The sequence below is a fragment of the Panthera leo genome, chromosome B2, assembly GCF_018350215.1.
Source record: "Panthera leo isolate Ple1 chromosome B2, P.leo_Ple1_pat1.1, whole genome shotgun sequence".
NCBI lineage: Eukaryota > Metazoa > Chordata > Mammalia > Carnivora > Felidae > Panthera > Panthera leo.
In genome coordinates, this window is record NC_056683.1 from 99,543,740 (window position 1) to 99,569,029 (window position 25,290).

Sequence of the window (25,290 nt, forward strand, 5' to 3'; positions counted from 1 at the left end):
CTGTGTAAAATCGGTTGAAGAGCTAAAACCCACTCTTACTAGAAGGTTTTATTCTACCAAGCACTTGATAAAAATAATGAAAGCTGCTTTCTCTCTGTTTCATCTCCCCACAGCTCCATCGAGCCTCTGTACCTTACCTATGGAATCATATTTGCTTGTGGCTGCTCCTTTGCATACCAGCCTTCGCTGGTCATTTTGGGACACTATTTCAAGAAGCGCCTTGGACTGGTGAATGGCATTGTCACCGCCGGCAGCAGCATCTTCACAATTTTGCTGCCTTTCCTTTTAAGGGTTCTGACCGACACCGTGGGCCTCTTTCACACACTGAGGGTCCTCTGCATCTTCATGTTTGTTCTCTTTCTGGCTAGCTTTACGTACCGACCTCTTGCTCCAAGTGCCAAAGATAAAGAGGGTGGAACCAAAGGAGGCAACAACAGATTCTCCCTCTTTTCCAGGAGGAAGTTTAGTCCTCCAAAAAAATTTTTCAATTTTGCCCTCTTCAAGGTGACAGCCTATGCGGTTTGGGCAGTTGGAATACCGCTTGCACTTTTTGGATACTTTGTGCCTTATGTTCACTTGGTGAGTATGCTTCTCCGGCTTTGCTGGTAACGGGTATTGTTATTTCATACAGGAAAATTTCTTAGAAGAGCAAGATAGATCACGTTGAGGTTGGTCTTAAACATTATCCTGGTTGTAATTCAGGGACTCTTGAAATTCAAGGTCCCTTAAGACAAGGGCAACACATCCATCAGATCATTAAATAGAGGATAGGTTTCGTGGTGTGCTTTTGGAATTTAAAAAATTGCCAAACCGTAAAAAATGGAAAAAAAAAAAAAAAACTTTAAAAAAAAAAAAAAAAGGAAGGCTAAAATACCGGAACAAATGTCATCAATACAAAGAACTTAGTTGGTCACTTTTTCTTTAAGTAGCTTACAAATCATAATCAGGGACAAAGATGGGGCAATGATTTTGCCCACATCAATAAATTATTTTTTGACAGAATGGTACAGAAATTAGGTAGGCTGTAAAGGCCAAATGGTCTTGACACGAAGAAGCATTACACCTACTTGTGGGATACTTCTGGGAAAGTGGGGATTTTATTCAGAGGATTATTTGAGAAATGTTAGTTAGCAATTTCAAATGAGGGGAGGGCAAGGATTTCATAGGAGATTTAGAATTCAAGTACTCAAGCAATTTATTTTGTTTATTTCTATCACAAAGGCAAATTTAAGCCTCTTTATACTGAAACAAGAATAGGCAGTGTCTAAAGTATCTGCCCCTGGCAAAATTTGCTCTAAAGTGCTTATTATGTCCCTTCCTTTTTTCTTGCTATTGTGGCTAAAAATATATTTATAGTTCAACATAGTTGATAAGTGACAAGCAAAATGATGCAAAGGTACATTCTTCTGTGGTATGTATACTGTGTAAGAATTTGGATCTTTTCTAGCTCTTAGTCTACTTTTGGATATTTGTGTAACTTTTCATTAAAGTTTTGGTGGAAGTTGGTAACACAGCTCAAGGATTTTTGGGCTCAAGTGGTCAGCTTGTAAGCTATGACATCAGTCCTTTGTGGGTTCCTATGCTTAGTCCAGAAAAGAATTAAGTCAAGGAAACAGGAAGAGAAATGGTAAGCAGTCCTGGATCATCTAGAACTAATTTTGATTTCTCTATTCTCCTAATTCCTGTTTTGCCAGAGGTGTTGAAGAAGCACTGAGGTAACCAATGGGAGGCAGGGAAAAGGACTGGTTTTTAGTACTCTGAGTCACTCGGCATTTTGCAGAGACTGAGGTAGTAGATAAAATGACCTCGTATGTGACACCTGTCACATATGTAGTGTGTGACTACATCTTTTTTTTTTTTTTTTTTAGTATGTGGCTACATTCTGACTTCACAGTCCATTTTTACCCTTTTAGGAAGGCATATCTGAACCATCTGAAGCTTTTTTGTTGTTGTTGGAATATAGATCTGTTGTGGGAGGATCTACTTTACCATCTCTTCTATAGCTTCTAGAGTTAAAACATTTGTGGTGTCCTTTTCAAAGATGAATAGATTTTTTAAAAGAAATTCTCTTAGGGGGGTGCCTGGGTGGCTCAGTCAGTTAAGCATCCGACTTCAGCTCAGGTCATGACCTCATGGTTCATGAGTTCGAGCCCCTGTGTCGGGCTCTGTGCTGACTTCTCAGAGCCTGGAGCCTGCTTTGGATTCTGTGTCTCCTTCTCTCTCTGCCTCTCCCCTGCTCACGCTCTTTCTCTCTCTCTCAAATAAATAAACATTAAAAAAACTTAAAAATTCTCTTAGGTACTACAAAGTGAGCGCACACAGAGAAATCAGTATCTCAGTTTGTTTGTTTTTTTTTTTAAATAAAGGTTGTCTGCAACTTATGACTGATTTTTTTTTTAATGTTTATTTTTGAGAGAGAGAGGCAGAGCGTGGGCAGGCAAGGGGCAGAGAAAGAGGGAGACACAGAATCTGAAGCAGGTTCCAGGCTCTGAGCTGTCAGCACAGAGCCTGATGCAGGGCTCCAACCCATGAGCTGTGAGATCATGACCTGAGCTGAAGTCAGATGTTTAACCAACTGAGCCACCCAGGCACCCCTGTTTTGTTAATACCAGGCATTTACCAAAGGGCAAGTGGTGGGTGACTGTCTAGTTATTCTTGTAACATTTATAATTTGTAAATTAATTTTACATATGTTCTTTCATCTGACCTTTACAAAAAACCTGTGACATAGGCAAAATAATATTAGTCCTTACTGTGTAGGTTGGAAAACAGATCCATCATTAGCAAAGATGTTAAGTGACTTCTTCATATTCAAAGATGTTAAGTGAAGTGAGTATGCCTAAGGAAATTTAATAAATATATTATTGGTCTTTTTCTCTTTTTTTTATATGAAATTTATTGTCAAATTGGTTTCCATACAACACCCAGTGCTCATCCCAACAGGTGCCCTCCTCAGAACCCATCACCTACCCTCCTTGCCCTCCCACCCCCCCATCAACCCTCAGTTTATTCTCAGTTTTTAAGAGTCTCTTATGTTTTAGCTCCCTCCCTCTCTAACCTTAAAGTAAATCAAATTTCATAGTGAGTGATGAGTTAGATGGTATTCTAGATATTATTGTCATCAGGAGGCTGTAAATCAGATAGTACACAAAACAATAGGGTCTCTGTTAACTCCAATAACAAACCAGGTCTTTTTTCTGCTCTCCTTCCTTCCAGGCATGTTTTCTTAGAAAATGTATTGATATTTTTCATTTGTGATTTTTCGCATTGTCGAACAGTTATAACACTAAAAGCTGTGTTGGAGAGGAAACACCAGACAGTTGCGGGCTGTTGCCATGCAGCCTGTTGAAGTCTCGTGTTTAATGGGTGCACCAAGTTGCTTGCTCGTGTTGTAAATTAAGGTTTGGATTGTGGATACTTGCTTAATCCAGGCTTCATGGATCCAGCCTTCCCCTTAGAGGAGGAAAAAGTGTCTTACATCTTTCCAAATACAAGTAGATGATATTCAATTCACATTAAACCCTCTGTTGTGTATTGAAGGGAATACACAGGAGGTATAAGAACCTGTCGAAGGAGGATAAAATCTAGTAAATATAATAATAAGAGCTGTTATATAGTTTACAACTTTTACATATATTATCTTATTTCATCTTCACAACAGGGAGTACTTGTGATGCAACATCTTCATTTCACTGATAAAAAGACTGAGGCACCAAGAGATTTAAAAACGTGTCTAGGGTCACAGAAATAGTTACTAGTAATTACTGGTGTGGCATTTCTATTCCAGAAGCAGTAGTGTATATTGGGTCAAGGTAAGGGCTCTGCAGTAAGACACATCTGGGTTTTGTCCCTAACTAGTTGCATGACCTTGAGTAATTCCTGTGAGCATCAGTTTCTTCATCTATAAAATAGGGATAAACCCAATTGTGTAGAGTTGTAAGGATTAGAAAAAAAATGTATGTAAAGCATCTATCCAGTCCTGGTATAAAAATGAGAATTAATTTAAAGACAATGTGATTGCTGATTGAGTGGCTTTAAGTGAGGGCTATAGAAGAGTCAAAGGAGAGAGATGATACCCATTTGGAAAAGGGCTTAGTAAAAGCTTCCCAGGATTGGAGTTGGCCCTTGAGCTTGAGGTTGGTGTTAAATTCAGATCCCTAATCAAGCAGGGAATTAATTTATCTAGGTCTTCTTTGAAGATCCAGAAGTACAATGAAGTGGTTAGGTTAAAAACTCTTAAGATTTTTACCTGCTAGGCTGTACACGAGACTTGAGAGAAAATATGCATGCTCTGTGTCAGTCTTGCTCTTGAAGCAGGGTTGGAGGTTTTCTCTTTTAATAGTTGACTTTTATTTCTTTATTTTTTTAATGTTTATTTTTGACAGAGACAGAGCACAAGCGGGGGAGGGGCAGAGAGAGAGGGAGACACAGAATCTGAAACAGGCTCCAGGCTCCCAGCTGTCAGCACAGAGCCTGATGCAGGGCTTGAACTCACAGACAGCGAAATCATGACCCTCTGAGCTGAAGTCAGACGCCCAACCGACTGAGCCACCCAGGTGCCCCAGTAGTTGACTTTTAAAGATGAGGAATCCTATTGTTTCCTGAAAGCTGTCAAATGATTTCTCTTTTAGGCCTACCCACTTACAGTCTCCACTGTGAGGGTACAAATCTTCTAGATCAGTTTAAGTGAGGCCTAACTTTCTAAATAAACATTCCTATTGGCAGCTGCTTCAGTTTTTATTATTTGTCCCTTTTGCCTGAGAGTTGTTTTATGTTATTTTCTGGGCTACATATTTATGGTTTCTCCTTATCCAGTTCTTAGCTTCCAAAAGTATAACACTCTTAGTTTTCGTCCTACTTCTCCATCACTCTTTAGTTTCTTTGCTGGTTCCTTTTCCACCCTGACTCTTCATATCAGTGTGTTCCAGGGCCTGTCCCTGATCTTTTTATCTACTCATTCCATTGGTGGTTTCTTCCAGTCTCCAGAGTTCAAACATCTTATCTATGCCAGGGACTCTAAATTTGTATTTCTCACCCAGACCTCTTTCCTGAATACTCTGCCGGGCTTTGAGAACCAACTGCCTACTTAGTATCTCCACTTGAATGACTGCTACCTGTTTGAGATTTAATATGTCCAACCCTAAAGTCCTGATCTTACCCCCTCACAAAACTTCTCTGCCCCCCAGCAGTCTCCATCTCAGGAGATGGCAATTTCATCTTTCTAAGTGATTGGGCCCCAAACCTTGGAGTCATCCTTGGCTCTTCTTTCTTTCATATTACACTCCTGATCCGGTCTGGAAATGCTGGTGGTTCTCCTTTCAAAATATATCTAGGATCTGGCCACCTTTCATTATCCTCACTACTACACCTTAGACCAGGCCAACATCCCCAGCCTGGATCACTGCGGTTGCCTCACAACTGGTTTCCCTGCTACCTTCCCTGCCTGCTGCAGTCTGTTCTGTACACAGAAGCCACCAGGGTTCCTTCAATACATAATTCACTCTGCTCAGAATCCTTCAATGGCTCTCCATTTCTTTGAGAGTAAAAACTAATGTCCTTATAGTGGCCTACAAGGTACTCCATGATCTGGCCCCTCCTGCCTCTCTGATCTCATCTTGTATCTTTGCCCCCCTTGCTCACTCTGCTCCTGCCACACTGTCCTTTTTGTTATTTACCCTTTTTTTTTTTTAAGATTTTATTTTTAAATAATTTCTATACCCATCATGGGGCTCGAACCCACAACCCTGAGATCAAGAGTCGCGCGTTCCTCCAACTGAGCCAGCAGCGTCCCGCTCTTCACCTTTTAATGAGACATACCCTGACCACCTGGTTACAACTCCCTCCTTCCTTCTCCCCTCCACAGCATTTCCAAACACCCTCACACTGCTTTTCCTTTTTTCATAGCACCCAATACCTTCTAACATATTACATAATTTAATTATTATGATTATTTTTGGCTATCTGTATATATGTATCTGCTAGAATATAAACCTCATGAAGCCAAGGGTCTTTTTTGTTTTGTTCAGTGATAGATCCTAGACACCTAGCACAAAGCACATTGGGTGCTTAAGTATTTGTCCAGTGACTGAATATATAAGTCTAAAGCGACATTATATAAGCAATTCATTTTCTCACCATTTTGATCTTTAAAATTCCCTATTTGATGCCATAATGATTTTTCACATACGTTTATATATTTTTCTCATTTTATAGGACATGATAGTATTCATATTCATTAAACAGTTAATAACTCAAACTCAGCAAACTTCAGAATAATTAACACTCATGCCATCTTTTTTTTAAAGTTTATTTGAGAGAGAAAAAGAGAGAGAAAACAAGTGGGGGGAGGGGCAGAGAGAAGGGGAGAGACAGAATCTCAAGCAGGCTCTGCACTGTCAGCGCAGAGCTGAAAGCGGGGCTTGAACTTACAAACCATGAGATCATGACCTGAGCCAAAATCAAGATTTGGACGCTCAACTGACTGAGCCACTCAGGTACCCCAGTGCCATCTTTAATTTGGTTCAAAAAAATTTTTTTTGTAATGTTTTTTATTTATTTTTGAGAGAGAGACAGAATGCTAGAGGGGGAGGAGCGGAGAGAGAGGGAAGGAGACCCAGAATCGGAGGCAGGCTCCAGGCTCTGAGCTGTCAACACAGGGCCCAACACGGGGCTCGAACTCACGAACTGCGAGATCATGACCTGAGCCGAAATTGGACGCCCAACCGACTGAGCCACCCAGGCACCACTCCAAGTGCCATATTTTAACGGAGAAAGTAATTTATGTGTTTTGCCCTGACCCACATCTTTATATGCATTATGTTGAAATTATAACTTGATAAATAGGAGGAATTTCTGTGTCTTTGTCACTACTGTAAGTATGTGGAAGGAGAGAATAGGAACGCTTGGTAGCCATCCCCATTAACTAGGAAAGCTAGACAGTTGGTGTCTGCCCTACTGTGTAGTGACCGAAAATCTTAAAGAGCCTTGGGTGGTGCGTGTTGGAACAGGGTTGCATGCAGGAGCCATAGTCTGACCACAGGTCTACGTAACTTTGGCAAGACACAGGGCCACGTCAGTCAGATGACTGATAAATGCCTAAGAATGACAATGATAATGTAACTTTTCTAGGTAACATGAAGTGCTCCATCCTCAATACGAGGATCATGATTTAGTTTTAATTACTTTCACATCTCTCCACCACTACTCATCTTGAAAAGCAGCTATTTAGTACCTGTGTTCTTTGACTCTAGAACATGGTAGTGGGGTTGAGTTTTAGTGTTTAAGCTTTCGACCCACATAGTTCTCTATCAGGGAGAAGATGACTGACTCGTGTCGTAATCTGCAATATATGTGTTGATTAGCCTGTTTTCAAAACTTTATGATAAGATAGGAATGTGTCAGTTTTGTGTCAGAAAGTAATTGTTCTCAAAAGAAACTTTGATCTGTAGAAAGACCCGTGTATCTGATACTGTGATCAAAGACACGGTCATTTGAATGCTGACAGGACAATTAAGTGGACACCAAGTCCAGTGGTATTGGGGACAAACAATTTATATTTTTAAACTAGGAGTGAAATTTTGAGACCAATATGCCAATAAACAGGGCATATAGTACCTCAAGAGACATTTTATAGCTTTGATTAATGCCAGATGTTCTCATGGGCCAATACAGAAATGTCACTGTTAGACCTCACTGGCCAGGGCCCTTCTCTTCATATTGTGAAAGCAGGAATTCTGTAAACCAGACCTCAGGGTGCTGAGCCATGCAAACAAGAACAGCATACATGCTTTCATCAGTTTGAGGCTTCCTCAGAGGGAGATTCAGGGAGAATCCATAATGTATCAGGCATTTTCACAAAATCTCACATAACCATCACAAGGATAAGTGTATCAAGTGTAATAATTAATTACAAAGTTAGGGCTAAGGAAATGACTGTGCTGAGTTCAACGTCACTCACTGAGTTATGCTCAGAGCTGGGATTTGAACCCAAGTGTTGGAGTCTAAGTCTCATGTTCTTTTTATGAAAGAGTCTGCTGTCCCTTCATCAAGTCACCCCACAGATGGAGTGCTGCCTGTTATCAGGCCAAGTTTCCTTTGCCTTGGAAGTTTCCCTTCCATTCTCAGAACTAAGAACAGAGGCATTGCTGGGCCAGTGCAGCTCTCAGAGCCTGCTGTGCAGCCATGGACAGGACTGTGGAGGAAACAGGCTTCTGTGTTCTGATGTGATGTAAAGGAGAGGGTGTCATGTAACCGTATTTCCAGCTGTACGTCAACTCTTCTCATCTCTACTACATTGTCAGTATGAGAAAACTGAATCGCTTTTCACAACCTGTGACAAGCAGAATAGGGAATATACACAGTTTTGCATTAGGTTTTGAGTTCTACAATAAACATTAAGCATAGCAGAAGAAAAAAATGGACAAATGTAAAAATTTACAAGATCCGGCCTCTTTTGGTTAACATAAGTACTGTTATAGGAAAATGGAAAAAAAGTAAATTGCTTATATTTTAGAGTTATAAAGTATCCGCCCATCACTGATCATTAGTGTCCTGAGAAGGCCCTAAAGAGTCCTGGTGTTGGAAAGCTGTTCCCTCTCTCTTGTTAATGTCTAATGTCACCAGGGTTTTTGTTTTGTTTTTAAGTATCTCAGGTTTTATTTGTTAAAATATACTTTTGAATAATTTCAAAATTTAACCATTATGTGGATATTTGCTTATCCCTCAATTGGTTGGATTAGTATCAAATTAAAGTTTGTTGAAGTTTGAAGGACCTAAATTAGCTGGTGAGCGTCCTATTGTGGTTTTTATATCAATTAGAAGATGAATAGAAATAAAAATATTATTTGAAGAATCTTCCCTTTGTGAGGCTATACTTGGACATTGGCTTTACCCCATATTTACTGGGTGATTCTGGCAGGTGGACAGAGTTGTCTGATCCATTGAGAGTACATTTCTGCTAATTTATCCTTATCTCCAAATTCTGGAGCATCTCTTTTGGAGAAGCCATTGTAGACACTAACTCCAGGATTACAGAGCAGAATAGGCCTTAGTTATATATTTGTCCTGAAGGGAAGAGTCTTTAGTGCCCAAAGCAAGTTTGAGGGATGCACATCTCTTATGTATTAGTCCCCGGACTGCCCATGCCACTGTCCATTTCCCCTTTGCTTTTCCTGCTTTCTGTCCCCGTTATCTGTATCTAGTTTTTTACAGCTCACTCATAATCAGGAAGTTTATATTCCTTTGTAACAAACTGGAGAAAAGCCCATTTACTGGTAGGCAGTGCCTGCCATGTGGAGGCAGAACTGCAAACATGGACAGCTGGTGTGCAGGTCCACAGGCCAGCTGTGTCTGCACCCATGTCTAATTGAACAGATTCATTCTTGGAGTAACATGGCAGGAACAGCTGCCGCGTCCAGAGCTCCCGAGCATGTGGTTTAGGATTCAGCGTGTCCAGTCCTCACGGCCATGGAAGGATTTGCTTAAAACCACCAGTTTCTTAAACAAATGCAACATTTACTGATTTCCCACATTTTTATTGACGTTTGACATACAAGAAGTTCCCACAAACGTTATCTTTCACTGGAGTCTCAGGGCCACACTGTGAGATAGGCAATCATGCAAGGCTGGTAGCTGGTATGGCCAGGGCTTGAGCCTGGCTCCTCTGAAGAGTGTGACTTTTAAATAAGATATTTATGTACCTGCAAAGATATAACAGTCATTTACGAGTTGAAAGGCATCATATGGGTGATTTAGTTGCACTTTTTTAATGAAACTGGTAAAGGAACTAAAGCACAGAAAGGTTAAGTTGCTTGCCAAAAGTCACATCGTTATAAAGCTGCAGAACCACTGTAATAACATCCAGGAGTATCCATAGAAAATAAGTGGATGCCTATTATAGCCTAAAATATAAATGTGTATATAGTAGAAATAGAATTTTTATTTATTTATTTTTATTTATTAAAAAAATTTTTTTTAGTTTTTTTTTTTTTTTAACGTTTATTTATTTTTGAGAGAGGGAGACAGAGTGTAAGCGGTGGGAGAGAGAGAGAGAGGGAGACACAGAATTGGAAGCAGGCTCCAGGCTCTGAGCTGTCAGCACAGAGCCCGACACAGGGCTCAAACTCACAGACCGTGAGATCATGACCTGAGCCAAAGTCAGACGCTTAACCGACTGAGCCACCCAGGTGCCCCAGAAACAGAATTTTTAGAGGAATGACATAGTTTTCTCACGAAATGTAACCCTAGTCAACTCATAGGATTCATTTCCTAGTCCAGGGTTCCTTTGCCATTTTGACACATTTCAGTTCTTCAAAGTTGCCAATGGCAGTTATCCTGGTTTTGTTTTATTTTTTCTTTTGCTGATCTATTTGGAGCTCAGGGTCGAGGTTGTTGAGCCCAGAGAGTGCAGAGAATGCAGACTTCACAGTAGGATCCTTATAAACCAAAGGTTATTGTGCTTTGGGACAGGACTGGGCTGCTGAGCTGATCTCTCCTGCTGCATTGATCACTGATCACGGTAAGGTTCTGACAGGAGAAAAGCCTTGGGGCTCATTACAGCCATGTGGGTGACGGTTGCTGTGCTTTGGAAACATTTTAAAACTGATTTACGATGGAATTGTATAATCTGAAGAGTTTCCCTGTCAGTCTTGCTTGCACTATAATCAGATTGCTGATATGGAGTTAATATTTGAATTTTGTTTTTAGTCTAGAGGCTAAAACAATAGAGACTAAATACTACGGGCTAACATTTTAATTTTCTTCCTTCTTTTATTCTTGGTTTTGGTTTATTCTAATTATCTTTATGTTGATTGTTACTTTGACATTTATTAGCTATGCAGAATGTTTTGGTACTTTGCAGAATAAAAAGTAATCACATTGTTTTTCCACCAAATTTTCCTTTAAAAAAACTTTTTTTAATGTTTATTTTTTGTGAGAGAGAGCACACGCGTGAGCGTGGGGGTTGGGTGGGGGGAGGTGGCAGACAGAGAGGGAGACACAGAATCAGAAGCAGGCTGCAGTCTCTGAGCTGTCGGCACAGAGCCCGATGTGGGGCTCGAACTCACTGACCACAAGATAATGACCTGAGCCAAAGTTGGACACTTAACTGACTGAGCCACCCAGGCAACCCCAAGTTTTCTAATTTAAGTACAGCTGACACTTGATCAATGCAGGGGTTAGGGGTACTGGACCCCCATGCGGTCAGAAATCTGCAGATAACTTTTGGCTTCTCCAAAACTTTACTACTAATAGCCCACCATTGACAGGAAGCTTTACTGATAATAAGCAGCCAGTTAAGACATATTATATGTTACATGTGTTATATAATGTATTCTTACAATAAAATAAGCTAGAGAAAATATTAAGAAAATTGTTAAGAGAAGGGCCACATAACAGACCACATAACAAAAAAACTCACAAGAAATGTAAAGAGATATTCTTGTGTCAAATTTATAAGCCTGTTTTAAAATGAAAAATAAAACAAAAATTACATTTGACCCTTGAACAACATGGGTTTGAACTGTGTGGGTCCATTTATACACAGATGTTTTTCAATAAATAGAGTATAGTACTGTAAATGTATTTTCTCTTAAGAGGCTTTTTAAAAATTTCCATTTATTAAGCAATCTCTACAACCCAACATGGGGCTTGAACTCATGACCCTGAGATCAAGAGTCATAAGCTCTACCAACTGAGCCAGCCAGGTGCCCCACAAACATATGCTTTTTGATTCATTTCTCACAGCAACCTTTTGGGAGGAAAGCAGTACTGATGTTGAATAGATTAAGAACCTTGAGGATCAGAGGTTTTATTTGCTCAAGGTAGCACAGTAGTGGAAGGGGTGTTACTAGAATTAGAATAGGTTATTCCCATTATTCTGCCAGTTTTTTTTTTTTTTCCCTTGCATGTGTGTGGCTTCCTCTAATTACAGCTCAGTTGAACAGATTCAAGCATTCATTCATTTGACAAATACTGGGTACCTGCTGGGTGCCATTAGCATTCTAGGTGTGGGGATGCAGTGGTGAGAACAGCTTGATAGATAAGTACACACATAAACACATAAACAAGGTAGTTTTCAAATAGTGATGTTTTCTTTGAGGAAAATAAAAAGAGATGAAAGGTAATGGTGGAAGGTCACTTCAGCGACAACTTTGAGGTGACAGTAAATTAGAGAATAAATATAAAAGCAAGATTGCTTCCTATTGCCCTTGGGAAGCCTAGGACATAGAATCCCTCTAGTTTCTATCTTTAAGGCCAGCCAATGATTGATGACTTTTTTTAGCCAACTTTTTATCCGGTGTATTATATTGAAATCTGCACGTTGAAAATTTTAAAATCTTGCATAGGGCCCAACGATTGCTTTTTCTTCAGATACTTTACTCACTGTGTATATTTTCTAAAACTACACTACTCTTCCTCAGTCCTTGTGGTTATTACATTAATGATGAGACATCTTCTCTCCTTCACTTTATCTCCTCTTCTTCCAGATTTTTTCCAATGGTGTCTCTGCTTTTCTTGCCCTTCTAACCTTGCACTTATTTCCCTGCAGATCTCAACATCTGCTGCAATTTGACCACTCAGGTTAGTGAAAATTTGCTCACTTATCAGTTTTGTGCCTTAGGCAGTATTCACCAGTATTCTCCTACTGAAGATGAATAAGGATCTTTACTTCGGGCGCTTCTACTTCATTAATGGCAGAAGTTAAAGAACTACAGAACACTCTCATCAAAACAAGCTAGTTGGGTTTGGTTTGTTTGTCTGCTTTTTAGTTTCTTTTGTGTGTGTGTGTTTTTTCTCTCTTCCAAACTGTAATATGCTAACATAGGAACTTGACAGGACAGAATACTGATCATTTACAAAGAAGTAAACTAAGGTAGAGCTGCTGCTTTTAGTAAGACAATAAGTTATCATGTATTCCAAATTATATTTAGACAAAGACAAGTGTGTATAGGTAATTCAATTAGTTTTTAGGAGTGATGCATAATTTATATTCAGTACGAAAATTATCCCTAGAATGTAGGTTCCAAACTGCTAAGAGCTTTTGAAATTGTGGGGGAGAAAAAAAAAATCCACAGACATTTTTTTTTTAATTTTTTTTTTTTAACATTTATTTATTTTTGAGACAGAGAGAGACAGAGCATGAACAGGGGAGGGGCAGAGAGAGAGGGAGACACAGAATCTGAAACAGGCTCCAGGCTCTGAGCTGTCAGCCCAGAGCCCGACGCGGGGCTCGAACCCACGGACCGTGAGATCATGACCTGAGCCGAAGTCAGACGCTTAACCGACCAAGCCACCCAGGCGCCCCTCAAGAGGCATTTTTAAATACCTAGTTTTAACTTTAACTGAAAACCAGCAATAGTGTATTTTTGTCAAGCTCTTATACTATACAACATAATTGATTTTATTGATGAACACTGAGTTTTTCTACAAAATACACTGGGGAGTTCTGTGTGGGAATTGTCTTCATACCTCAGGAAATGGCAAAGAATAAATGGGTAAAGTAGACTGGATACTTCAAAGGGTAGGGACAGAGCCCCCTCTTTGCCGCTCCATCCCCAGCACCTAGCCTGTGCCTGGCACTCAAAATATTTTTTGACCATTTCCACCCTGAGCTTATAGATTGGTTGAATTGCTAAAGTATGAGTTCTACTAATTTGTCTACTTATGCTTACTTCTTATTCTAATAGCACTTTATGTTCTTTAAGTTCTTTCTTTCTTTTGGTCTTCACTATATAAACCTTGAAGGTGACAACAGTTTTATCTCCATCTTACATGGAAAGGCATTAGCTGGTTTAGAGACTTTCTCTGATCACGCACATATAGTGACAGGGTGAGGTTTATATAATAGAAAAGTACCCTTATCTAGTTTCAATGTGGAGTAATGGGAAGATCTGGAAATGGGTGGTAAGAAGTACATAGTTAACCGTGTTGAGGCAAGACGTTACCTCCTATGCCTTGTACCTTCTCCTAGCTGCTTCCAGAAGATTGGGATCACTGAGGGTAACCACAGCCCAGAAAGTAGGCTAACAGATGGCCGTGCCACTCTTGACCCCCACATACATCTGTGGAGTTTAAAATATCACCATATATTGATTATTGAATTTATGAGGCATTTTAATAGCATCAACATAAATCAGGTATTCCTGTCCCTACTTAACTGTATCTCTACTTATGTGAACACGTGGTTTTTTCTTTTATATTTCTTACTCAGGAGCTGCCGCAGGGATTTTTCACAGGTCTTGCCACATGTCTCTTGCTCATGCTCTTCAGCTTGCAGGACATTCTCAATCCTGGGATCAGGATTACTCTGTCCCTGTCCCACCTCTTCCTCGTGAGGGTGCTTTCTAAGCTCGATATCATGTTTACCTTCACAACAACCCTGTCACATATCTAGAGTAATATGTCAGACCCAGGACCTCCTTTTGTCTTCTGAAATAAAATATCTAGTTCATAAAAACTACCCATACACATAATTTAAAAAAATAATACCTTACTTTTAACATAAAAAAAAAAATAAAGGAAGTAATTTTTTTAAAAAATCATATGTATTTTAAAAGTTAATGTGGGGTGCTCCAATTGGATGGGGGGGGGCACCAAATGTGGGGCATCCCAATTGGGTGGGGGGGTCAGTGGCGCAGGCAGTGAAAGAATTTATCCAAGGCAGAACAAAAAAGATAGGAGTTTACTGAATACCCCACAAGGGAGCAGCAGGCAGGACAGCAAAGGGAGAGACTGTCCGTGATGAGGTGGTGGTGAGGGGCCACAGTTCTAGGGCAGAGTGAGGAAGTATGGGGACTTCTAGATTTTTCCCTTTTTTGGTAATCTTAGGAGCTGTGCCTGGTTATTATTGGTCAGTTAGGGCCTATAGCTATTTCAGGGTTGGTTGCTTAATGAACCTGTTTGCATTCAGCTTGGTGGTCGCTGTGGGTCTTTTTGCCTTGCTCAATTTCCATTGCTCAAGCCTATTGCCTACTAGGAGCCTCTATTGTTAATGCTTGGGACACATGCTACAACATGGATGAAACCTGAAGACATTATGCTAAGTGAAATAAGCCATAGAAGGTCAAACACTGTATGATTCCACCTAGATGAGGACCTAAAGTAGTCACATCCATAGAAACAAAGTAGAATGGTGGTTGCCAGGGCTTTAGCAAAATGGGAAATTAGTGTTTAATGGGTATAGTGTGTCAGCCTGGGAAAATGAGGAAGTTCTGGAAATGGATGGTGGTGATGGCTGCAGAGAGAGTGAATGTATTTAATGCCACTCAAGTGTATACTTAAAAAATAGTAAAAATGGTACTGTTGTTCAACACAGTCCTGGAAGTCCTAGCCTTAGCAATCAGACAACATAAAAAAATAAAAGGCATACAAATTGGCAAGGAAGAAGTCAAATTTCACATGACACGATGTTCTACGTAGAAAACTCAAAAGACTCCACCAAAAAACTGCTAGAACTGATCCATGAATTCAGCAAAGTCACAGGATATAAAATCAATGTACAGAAATTGGTTGCATTTCTATACACCAATAATGAAGCAACAGAAAGAGAAATCAAGGAGTCAGTCCCATTTACAACTGCACCAAAAACCATAAGATACTATGAATAAACCTAACCAAAGAGGTAAAAGATCTGTACGCTGAAAACTATAGACAGCTTATGAAAGAAATTGAAGAAGACACAAAGAAAAATGGAAAAGCATTCCATGCTTATGGATTGGAAGAACAAATATTGTTAAAATGTCTATACTACCCAAAGCAATCTACGTATTCAGTGCAATCCCTACCAAAGTAACACTAGCATTCTTCACAGAGCTACAATAAGCAATTCTAAAATTTGTATAGAACCAGAAAAGACCCCGAGTAGCCAAAGCAATCCTGAAAAAGAAAACCAAAGCTGGAGGCATCACAATTGGACTTCGAGCTGTATTACAAAGCTGTAATCATCACGGCAGGATGGTACTGGCACAAAAACAGACACATCGATCAATGGAACAGAATAGAGAACGCAGAAATGGACCTATAAATGAATGGCCAACTAATCTTTGACAAAGCAGGAAAAAATATCCAATGGAAAAAAAGTCTCTTCAGCAAATGGTGTTGGGAAAACTGGACAGTGACATGCAGTGGAATGAACCTGGGCCACTTTCTTACACCATACACAAAAATAAACTCAAAATGAATGCAAGACCTAAATGTGAGACAGGAATCCATCAAAATCCTACAGGAGAAAACAGGCAGCAACCTCTTTGACCTCAGCCTCAGCAACTTCTTACTAAACATGTCTCTGGAGGCAAGGGAAACAAATGCAAAAATGAACTATTGGAACCTCATCAAGATAAAAAGCCTCTGCACAGCAAAGGAAACAATCAGCAAAACTAAAAGGCAACCGACGGAATGGGAGAAGATATTTGCAAATGACATATCAGATAAAGGGTTAGTATCCAAAATCTGTAAAGAACTTATCAAACTCAACACCCAAAAAACAAATAATCCAGTGAAGAAATGGGCAGAAGACATGAACAGACAGTTTTCCAAAGAAGACATCCAGATGGCTAACAGACACATGAAAAGATGCTGTGAGCCAATGTGCAGTATTTGTTTCAGATCAGGAAACTGATGCCAAGATCTTAAAATCAGTAAGGAGTAGTGCTCATAATTCAACTCAGCCTTCCAATTCTCAGTCACACAAGTTTCTCACTGCTATGCTGGCATCCTTAATCCAGACCACTCAGGGCCTCCATTTTCTTACCTATCCTCCTAAAGGGGTGTGCTTTTTTTCTTCCTGAAACCTTTAAAATCACAAGACAGAGCTGAACATGTTTAAAATACTGTTAATCGCACACCCCCTCCACCTACCCCAAAACTCTGAAATAGGCTTATTTCTTAAGAAAATTGAAAAAAAAAATGGGGGTAGACAATCTCAGAAATATGTATATGGAAATGACAACAGCGGGAAGAAAATTGACCTAGGCTCAATCCTAACAATTCAGATACATTTTTTTTCTTTTTTTTTTTTACTTTGATGTGATACTAGGGAGAAGGTTAGCAATTAGATAACTCTTAGAATTGACAGAAGACTCATCCCTGTATGTCTTACAAAGACTGAAGGAGAGGAGACATATCCCCTTTTCTAAAGAAATACAAACATGGAAACATGATGCCCCAAAAAAGAGCATTCATCACAAACAGGATCCACATCTGCAAAGCTTTTGTGGCCACAATGTATTTTCAGAGTGCTCTTTCAAGTATTGGTTATGCATAGAGACTGTGGACAGTGGCTAAGCCCTCTGGAACCATCTTACCAGAAGGGAGGGAGGTGGTAGTCTAACTCCTTCAAAGACAGATACTGTCTAAATTCATAGTTCATGGTGTTCATCCAAACTAGCCAGGAACCAAGGATCTGAGAGAGTGCTGAATCTATGCCAAGAATGAGACTCCAAGAAGGAAACTGTTCAGAATCAAATTTGGATTTAGGTAGAATGAATAAAAATTAAAATAAACCAACAGATTAAACATCTTTCATTGTTCAGGAAAGACTAGAACAATTTTTGGTAATTTGTGAAATATCTGGCATAGAAATTGTCAGGGTCACTAAATTTCAAGTTACCTCAAAATCCTAGAGATTTTTTTAAACATTTTTTTTTAAGTTTACTTATTTTTGAGAGAGAAACAGAGACACAGCATGAGTGGGAGAGGGACAGAGAGAGCAGGAGACACAGAATCTGAAGCAGGCTCCAGGGTCCGGGCTGTCAGCATGGAGCCCAACGTGCGGCTTGAACCCATGAACCGCAAGATCATGACCTGAGTTGAAGTCCAACGCTTGACTGACTGAGCCATCCAAGTGCCCTTATTTTCTATTTTAAGTTGAAGTCCATCTTCTAAAATGCAGGATTATATGAACTGTCATCTAAATCCAAATTGGTTTTGATAATTCCAATAGAACATTTTGCCAAATCTAGATCTGATCTAAATAATGCTATGTCAAGGATGCCTGGGTGGCTCAGTCGGTTAAGCATCCAACTCTTTTAAAAAAAATTTTATGTTTAGTTTTGAGAGAGACACATGAGTGCGAGCAGGGAAGGGGCAAAGAGAGAGGGAGACACAGAATCGGAAACAGGCTCTAGGATCTGAGCTGTCAGCACAGAGCCCAACACAGGGCTCAAACCCATGAACTGTGAGATCATGACCTGAGCCGAAGTTCAATGCCTAACCGACTGAGCCACCCAGGCTCCCCAAGCATTCAACTCTTAATTTCAGCTCAGGTCATGGTCTCACAGTTCGTGAGATGGAGCCCCGTGTTGAGCTCTGTACTGATAGCTCAGAGCCTGCTTGGGATTCACTCTCTCCCTCTCTCGCTGCCCCTTCCCTGTCTCAAAATAAATAAAATTAAAAAAAAATTTTTTTAATTAAAAAAAATAATGCTATGTCAAGAATGGACTTTTGTTTTGCCTTTTTTTTTTTAACCTAAGGGGAAAAAAATTTTTTTTAATGTTTATTTTTGAGAGAGAGAGAGACAGAGTATGAGCAGGAGAGGGGCAGGGAGAGGAGACACAGAATCCTAAGCAGGCTCCAGGCTCTGAGCTGTCAGCACAGAGCCCAACACTGGGCTCAAGAACTATGAGATCTCAAGAACTATGAGATCATGACCTGAGCCAAAGTTGGACGCTCACCTGACTGAACCACCCGGGCACCCCTAATGGAAATTTTTGAAAAAATGTTTATTTTTAAGAGAGAGAGAGAGAGCACGTGCACACATCGGGGAGGGGCAGAGGGAGAGGAAACAGAATTCAAAGCAGGCTCCAGGCTTTGAGCTGACAGCAGTGAGCCCGATGTAGAGGCTTGAACTTATCAACTGTGGGATCATGCCCTGAGTCAAAATCAAGAGCCAGAGGATGCTCAATGAACTGAGCCACCCAGGTGCCCCAAGGGAAATCATTAAAAACAAACAAACAAACAAAAAAACAGAAAAATAACAAATTTTTTAAAGAAATCTTAGAAAATGTTTTTAAAATTAGACCAGGGTTTTTTGAGCCATCAGCCATCTTTCATCCTTCTGAACTTTTCTTTTTCTGTCCCTTAGTGGCCTTTAAGTAATCTTTACTCTGGAAACCCTTCCCTCTTTTTTCTGAGTCCCTACCTTTACGTGTCTTAACAGTGCCATGTGTGATTACCGACAACGTGGAAGCCCATCTTCATGAAATGGAAAGACTGGCCATTTAAGAAACCATGCAGAGCCAGCTCCTTGTACCTCTAATGGCCCTGTTAGGTCAAAGGTCTGCTCTGCTCTCTACCTGGTCAGCTGCTGGAGGCAGGGGGGCACCTGCTCCACAAGTTTAGTCATGATGGAGACATCTTATTAGTAGGTAGACACTGGGCTGCCTTAAGATGTTCTTAAAAATGTTAGTGGGCAAAGAATTTTATGTTTTCATTTCAAACACATCTTAGAGCTTTATTCTGAAAGCACAGTTGATCAGATTTAACAAGCTAAAATGGCATTTGAGGCTGACCTAATCAAGGAATATCTATCTTAATAGCCATAAAGTCCTATTTCAATATTATATGGTGTAAAGGGCTTAATTTTTATGTACCCAAATCTAGGAGTTTAGTTTTCTTCCACATTTGATCGCCTCATTGGGTTTGCTGGTGTACAATGTACTTGTGAAAAAACTTTCTAAGTGAATGCCCCACTTGTTTTACTTTTTTTTCTTAGCAAAAACAGAGGTAGAGAAAACATACTTGTTTAAAAAAGACAGGAAAAAAAAAAAGGACCCAGACCAAACCCTCATTCCATTCAGAGTTCTGTTCATCTTACTTTGAAGTCAAAGGGTAGTGTAAAGTTTTGATTTGCAACAAATTCTAAGATTATCCATTAACTACTCTAGCAAGCTTTCTACTTCCTTTCAAATGTGCATCTAATTTTTAAAGGGGCCAGGCTCTTTTCTTTGAGTTTATCTTTTAAAAAATGTATTTTAAGCAGAATGATCTTTTAGAGTTGATGGAATAGCTTTTCAAATGTTGAATGGATGTATCAGAAACCTACTCTAACCTGCAGGTGAATCAGAGGCAACAGGTTGAAGCTGCTAATGATCTTTGGAGTGAATAGCAAGTGAGTGAAACTGCTCTGAACTCCATATCCCTGCTGGAAAGTAGGGAGCTGCAGAAATCATTCTTTATTACAAAACCACTGAAAATACCGTGTCGCATTTGTTACTCCGTTTTTGGATATAGCATGTAAACGTAAAAGTTACAGGTCCCCTGACCTGCCCAGCAGAGTTTATTCTTCTAGCGACAAAATGGGTGCTGATGTTTACCTGGTGTCCAGCTTGACGATGTGTATCTGAAGAGGAAGGGCAGGAGATCAGGAAATCAGAATCTTCACAGGCAAGGACAGTTGATGACTGCATTACGGGAATCTGTTTATCTCTCAGAGGGCACAGTAACTGCAACAGCCGTGGATGATAACTGTTGTTGATTTTTGCCTGCTCAGTTCTGCAAAAGTAGTTGAAGTTCTACCAGTTCCAGAGCCTGCAATGCTCTGGTGAAGCTGTTTTTGTCTTGCTTTCCTGGCCTCCCGAAGTTACTGCCTTTTTTTTTTTTTTTTTAAGCACTCCATAGTGGAGTCAGCAGCTGTTACTTCAAGTCCACATCTTTAAGTAGCCTGTAGTCCCTCTTGTTTAATTAATTATTCCCCAAAGATATATAGTTTAACTTCTATGTACAAAAGTTTTATCATATTCTTTATGTAATAAATTATATACATGTTACATAAAAGACACTAAGCTCAAACCACCCATCCCCTTAAAACGCTGGAGGCAAGGGCAGTTGAGGCTGAAGACCATCATAGTAATGGCTAATACCGCAATTTTATAAAATACTGTGGATCATTATTGGACCTCTTTTGGCCAGTGACCTCCTTGCTTTGCTGGTGTGTACCACCATTGGGTTTTAAGGGTTTCTTCTGTAAGTAAAGTGATGTAGGGTTCCCTTCTGCTGGGTATTCTATCGTGCAACTATTTGTCAAGGAGAAACTTGAGTTTCTGCTGCACTTACATCAGTTTTATAGGAGCTGTTTTTATTCTGTGGTCACCCATTTAATTTTCTTCATGGTTGACTAAAAGCCAGAGGACTTGGGCTGGGTTCTCCATGGAAAAACACTGTCTGATGTCTCCCTGTGTCTGGCACTGTCACTCCTCTGAAGAGGAAGAGGTAGAGAGGGAAGAAGCCAACGCAGCAAGATGACTTTTTCTCTTTTTTAATGTTTGTTTTTGAGAGACAGAGAGAGAGAGAGCGAGAGAGCAGGGAAGGGGCAGAGAGAGAGGGAAAAAGAAAGAATCCCAAGCGGGCTCTGTGCTGTCAGCACAGAGTCCAATGTGAGTCTTGAACCCATGAGCCATAAGGTCATGACCTGAGCTGGAACCAAGAGTTGGATGCTTAGGACGCTTAACTGACTGAGCCACCCAGGCGTCCCACAAGATGACTTTGTCGGGTTCCTACCTCAACCTCTCAAAAGGGAATCCGCATCTAGGCTCTAGGGAGGGGAGAGGAACCTCTCCCTTTGGCTGGTCAGAAACATGTCATCCATAGATGAATGAACGGTTGAACCGCTGTTTACTTGGAAGTGGGGATGGTTGGGAGGAAGGGGAAACTGTGAACTGTTCTTTTTTTTTTCTTTCTTTCATGCATGATGTAGAATGAACAGATATTTTTGGATATGAGTTCTTGGATGACAAAACAATAAAAGGGTTTCACACAACCCACAAATGGCTTCTATGGGTAGCAAATGCTGCTTGAATGATAAAAAATGTTTTAGAAGCAGGCAGCATTCAAGTTGTCAGCAAGGTTTTGGTAATCCCTGACAGGCGTGCAGCCCTGGAGTAAACCAATGTTTGAGGACCTAAATAAAGGACTAATTCCTACCCTGAAAATACATTCAGATAAAGTCAACTTGAAACAACTGCTCTACAAAATGATGTTATTTTTTACGTAGATAGTGGCCTCTGTTGTAAGCTCTGTGTTCGTTTATAAAGTTAGGTTAAATAGGGAAACATCTACCCAACATTTTCACGTCCTTATCCATGTAACGCTTTTTGAGAGATACGAATTTGGCCTAATAGTCATGCTTTCCGCTAAATTAAAGTGCATGGCAGTCTCCAGAGGATGAGACATTGGCAGAGATTCATCAAATAGCCTGCAGCAATCATGGGAGACCAGGCTGAAGTACAATGCACCAGATCTCCAGGGAACTGCTACCTCAATTAAGGAAGGATCTCTAGGACCCAGAGACTAGCATCCCTAGACTCTGTTCTCCGACCCCCCCACCCCCACCCCCTAGATTCCCATACTTACCGACTGTTTTTGAGCTTGCAGATTTGGGCCGAGGGTGAGGAGGTGTATTGGAAGCTGAAGTTCTTGTTCTATTTCAACAGCAACAACAGCAACACATTTCAATGAAATAACACCCCTCATAGTTGAAGAAATAAGTTTCCACTTAAGCATAATTTGGACTTAACAAACTCATCCACTTTCAAAAGGCTCAAAACAATTCACCTTATTATCCATTTTAAGGATCTTAAAGTAGAGCAGGGGGAAAACTAAACTAAACCACTAATGAAAATAGCAGTTTGGCAGGCAAGTGTTCTTAGTTTCATCAAAAGAATGACTGGTAAGTTTAGTTTAGTTTTTTTTTTGTTTTTTTTTTTGGTTTTTTTTTTGTTTTGTTTTGTTTTTAATACTGAACAATATCTTTTGAAAAGTTAGATTTGGGGCGCCTGGGTGGCTCCGTCGGTTAAGCGTCCGACTTCAGCTCAGGTCACCATCTCGTGGTCTGTGAGTTCGAGCCCCGAGTCGGGCTCTGGGCTGACAGCTCAGAGCCTGGAGCCTGCTTCCGATTCTGTGTCTCCCTCTCTCTCTGCCCCTCCCCCGTTCATGCTCTGTCTCTCTCTGTCTCAAAAATAAATAAACGTTAAAAAAAAAAACAAAAAAAAAGTTAGATCCTTTGGGTACTTACTGAAGTAGATTAATACATTAAGTCTGGATTCAAATTCTAAATAAGTTGATGAATACACATAATTATATTCTACGTGCCTTAAATCAGGTTATTCATTTTCTTCGGAATTGAGCTGGAATCCATCTTTCCACTTTGTCTAATTTCACTTACCAACAGTGATAAAGGCCTGGAGGAATAAGCCAGTTTGAGGTCACCTTTATCAACAGCTACCTTATCTTTGCAGCCACAAATGGATTTCTTAGACCAGCACTGTTCAATAGAAATGTAATGTAAGCCATATAATTTATAATGTTCTACTTTCCATAGTTAAAAAAAAATTTTTTTATGTCCATTTATTTTTGAGAGAGACAGAGTGTGAGTGGGGAGAGGGGCAGAGAGAGAGGGAGACACAGTATCCAAAGCAGGGCTTCCAGGCTCCGAGCTGTCAGCACAGAGCCCGATGCAGGCCTCAAACCCACCAACCGCGAGGTCATGACCTGAGCCGAAGTCGGACACCCAACCTACTGAGCCACGCAGGCGTCCCTCTACTTCCCATATTTAAAAGAATTAAAAACAGGGGCGTCCGGGCAGCTCATTCGGTTAAGCATTGACTTCAGCTCAGGTCATGATCTCACAGCTCGTGAGCTCAAGCCCTACGTCGGGCTCTGTGCTGACAGCTCAGAGCCTGGAGCCTGCTTCAAATTCTGGGTCTCTGCCTCTCTCTGCCCATACCCTGCTCATGCTGTTTCTCTCTCTCTCTCTCAAAACTAAATAAACATGAAAAAAATCAACAACAAATGAAACTAGTTTCATGATATATACAATATATTTTATTTAATGTAGCCAAAATATTATTTCAACATGGAATCAATTTTTAAATTATTGAGATATTTTGCATGTTTTTCCACCAAGTCTTCTAAATTTTCTGTATTTTGCACTTCGAGCACATCTCAATTTGAAGTAGCTACTTTTTAAGTGCTCAGTAGCCTCTGTGTGGCTAGCAGCTACCACATTGAACAGCACAGTGTTAACAGCGTGTGTGTAAGGAGGCAGCTGGAAGTGAGGCTGCAGTAGCAAAGCTTTTATCTATTAAAGCAGGAGCGGGAGCTTTATCCTGAAGGCTGTGGGAACCGTCAAAGGATCTCAGAGAAGTGTTTTTCGTTTTGAACTTAATCTGGTGGTCTCAGAGAATTTAAAGATGCAGGAGTGGGGGGCTCAAGCCAGAAGCATGCTAGGAGGCTGTTGTTGTCTAAGTGAGTGATGGGAGCCTGAACTGAAACACAGGGAACACAGACCAAAAGAAGTGTGTCTGAGAGGGGTAGGAGGTAAAATCATCAGAATTTGGCGGTGACTCCTGCATCTGCAATCTAGGATGCTTTTTAGGTTTCTCCCTTGGAGAGTTGGGCCAAAAGTAGTAGTGGAGGGAAGGCAGATTGTGAGGGGGAGAGGAGTTCAGCATGAGTCATATTCACTTTGAGGTGTCTTTGGAACAGACGGGTAGATAGGCCTAGGGTGACATGCAAGAGTTTATACAACAGAATGTGTAGCCTTAGAAGCTAGAAAGGCTGGGTAGGAACATGCAATACTTAAGGTGCCAATGAAAACTTTAGGCAATAACAAGAATGGGATATAAGGTGGAGGTCATCAAGGACAGCTTTATAGAAAAGGTGGGATTTGAGCAGAGTCTTAAAGAATGGGTAGGATTCAGAAAGTCAAAGAAGAGACAGCAGAAATGTAGAGAGGTAACAAAGTATGAGATGTGTTTAAGCAACACTATTTGAATAAACCTGTCCCGCTGGGCCAGATGGGATTAGGGCTGAGATCAAAGCCAGCCTAATGCAGTTTGCAGACTGGCATGGGGTTGGATCCTGCTGTGTTGTAAATTTAAGGTAGGTGCCAACATTTCCACAAAAAATTTCTGACTTCCCTTTAAAATAAAAGGGGGCTTGGAGTATGTGTTCCCTCTCTCCAGGAAGTCTCTTTCACTCCTTCATGCTACTTGCCTGAGTCCTGTAGATATTTGAGTTTTCTGCTTTTGAGTCAAGGATCAATAGGTAATAAAGGCACAAAGACGACTGGTGACAGGTTATGAAGGGCTTTTAATACCAAACCGAATATAAATGTCAGTGGTGGGTAACTAATGGATGAGGGATTGATCAAAGTCCTATTTAGAAGAATTATTCCGGAGCAGTGTGGAAATAGAGAAGTTAGGGAGGAGAGTTACCAGTTTGGGAAGGGAAAAGACAGAGTGCTGGTGTTGGCATATCCAAGTGGGCCTAAAAATGTGAAATGGAAGTCTCTTAAGA

The 25,290-nt window shown here is 40.4% G+C and overlaps 1 protein-coding gene and 1 long non-coding RNA gene across 11 annotated transcripts in view; one reads left to right on the plus strand and one right to left on the minus strand.

Annotated features, from left to right (window-relative positions):
- The window catches only part of SLC16A10 (solute carrier family 16 member 10), a 112,141-nt gene that overhangs the window by 73,254 nt on the left and 13,597 nt on the right, over positions 1-25,290 (plus strand). Inside the window, exon 3 of the mRNA XM_042939613.1 lies at positions 114-579. Coding sequence (XP_042795547.1) covers positions 114-579 — 466 coding nt within the window. The remainder of the gene's footprint in view (positions 1-113; positions 580-25,290) is intronic.
- LOC122220284 overlaps positions 9,513-25,290 on the minus strand; it is a 58,274-nt gene continuing 42,496 nt past the window's right edge. For 6 of the 10 annotated variants that reach the window (XR_006202769.1, XR_006202766.1, XR_006202768.1 and 3 more), the window contains 4 exons: positions 22,345-22,412; positions 21,049-21,190; positions 20,310-20,438; positions 9,513-9,698 (listed from right to left, as the gene is read on the minus strand). This is a non-coding gene — a long non-coding RNA (uncharacterized LOC122220284). Of the gene's footprint in view, positions 9,699-20,309; positions 20,488-21,048; positions 21,191-22,344; positions 22,413-23,155; positions 23,255-25,290 lie in introns of all 10 variants that reach the window. The other 4 variants (XR_006202773.1, XR_006202767.1, XR_006202775.1 and 1 more) reach the window with 4 other exon arrangements.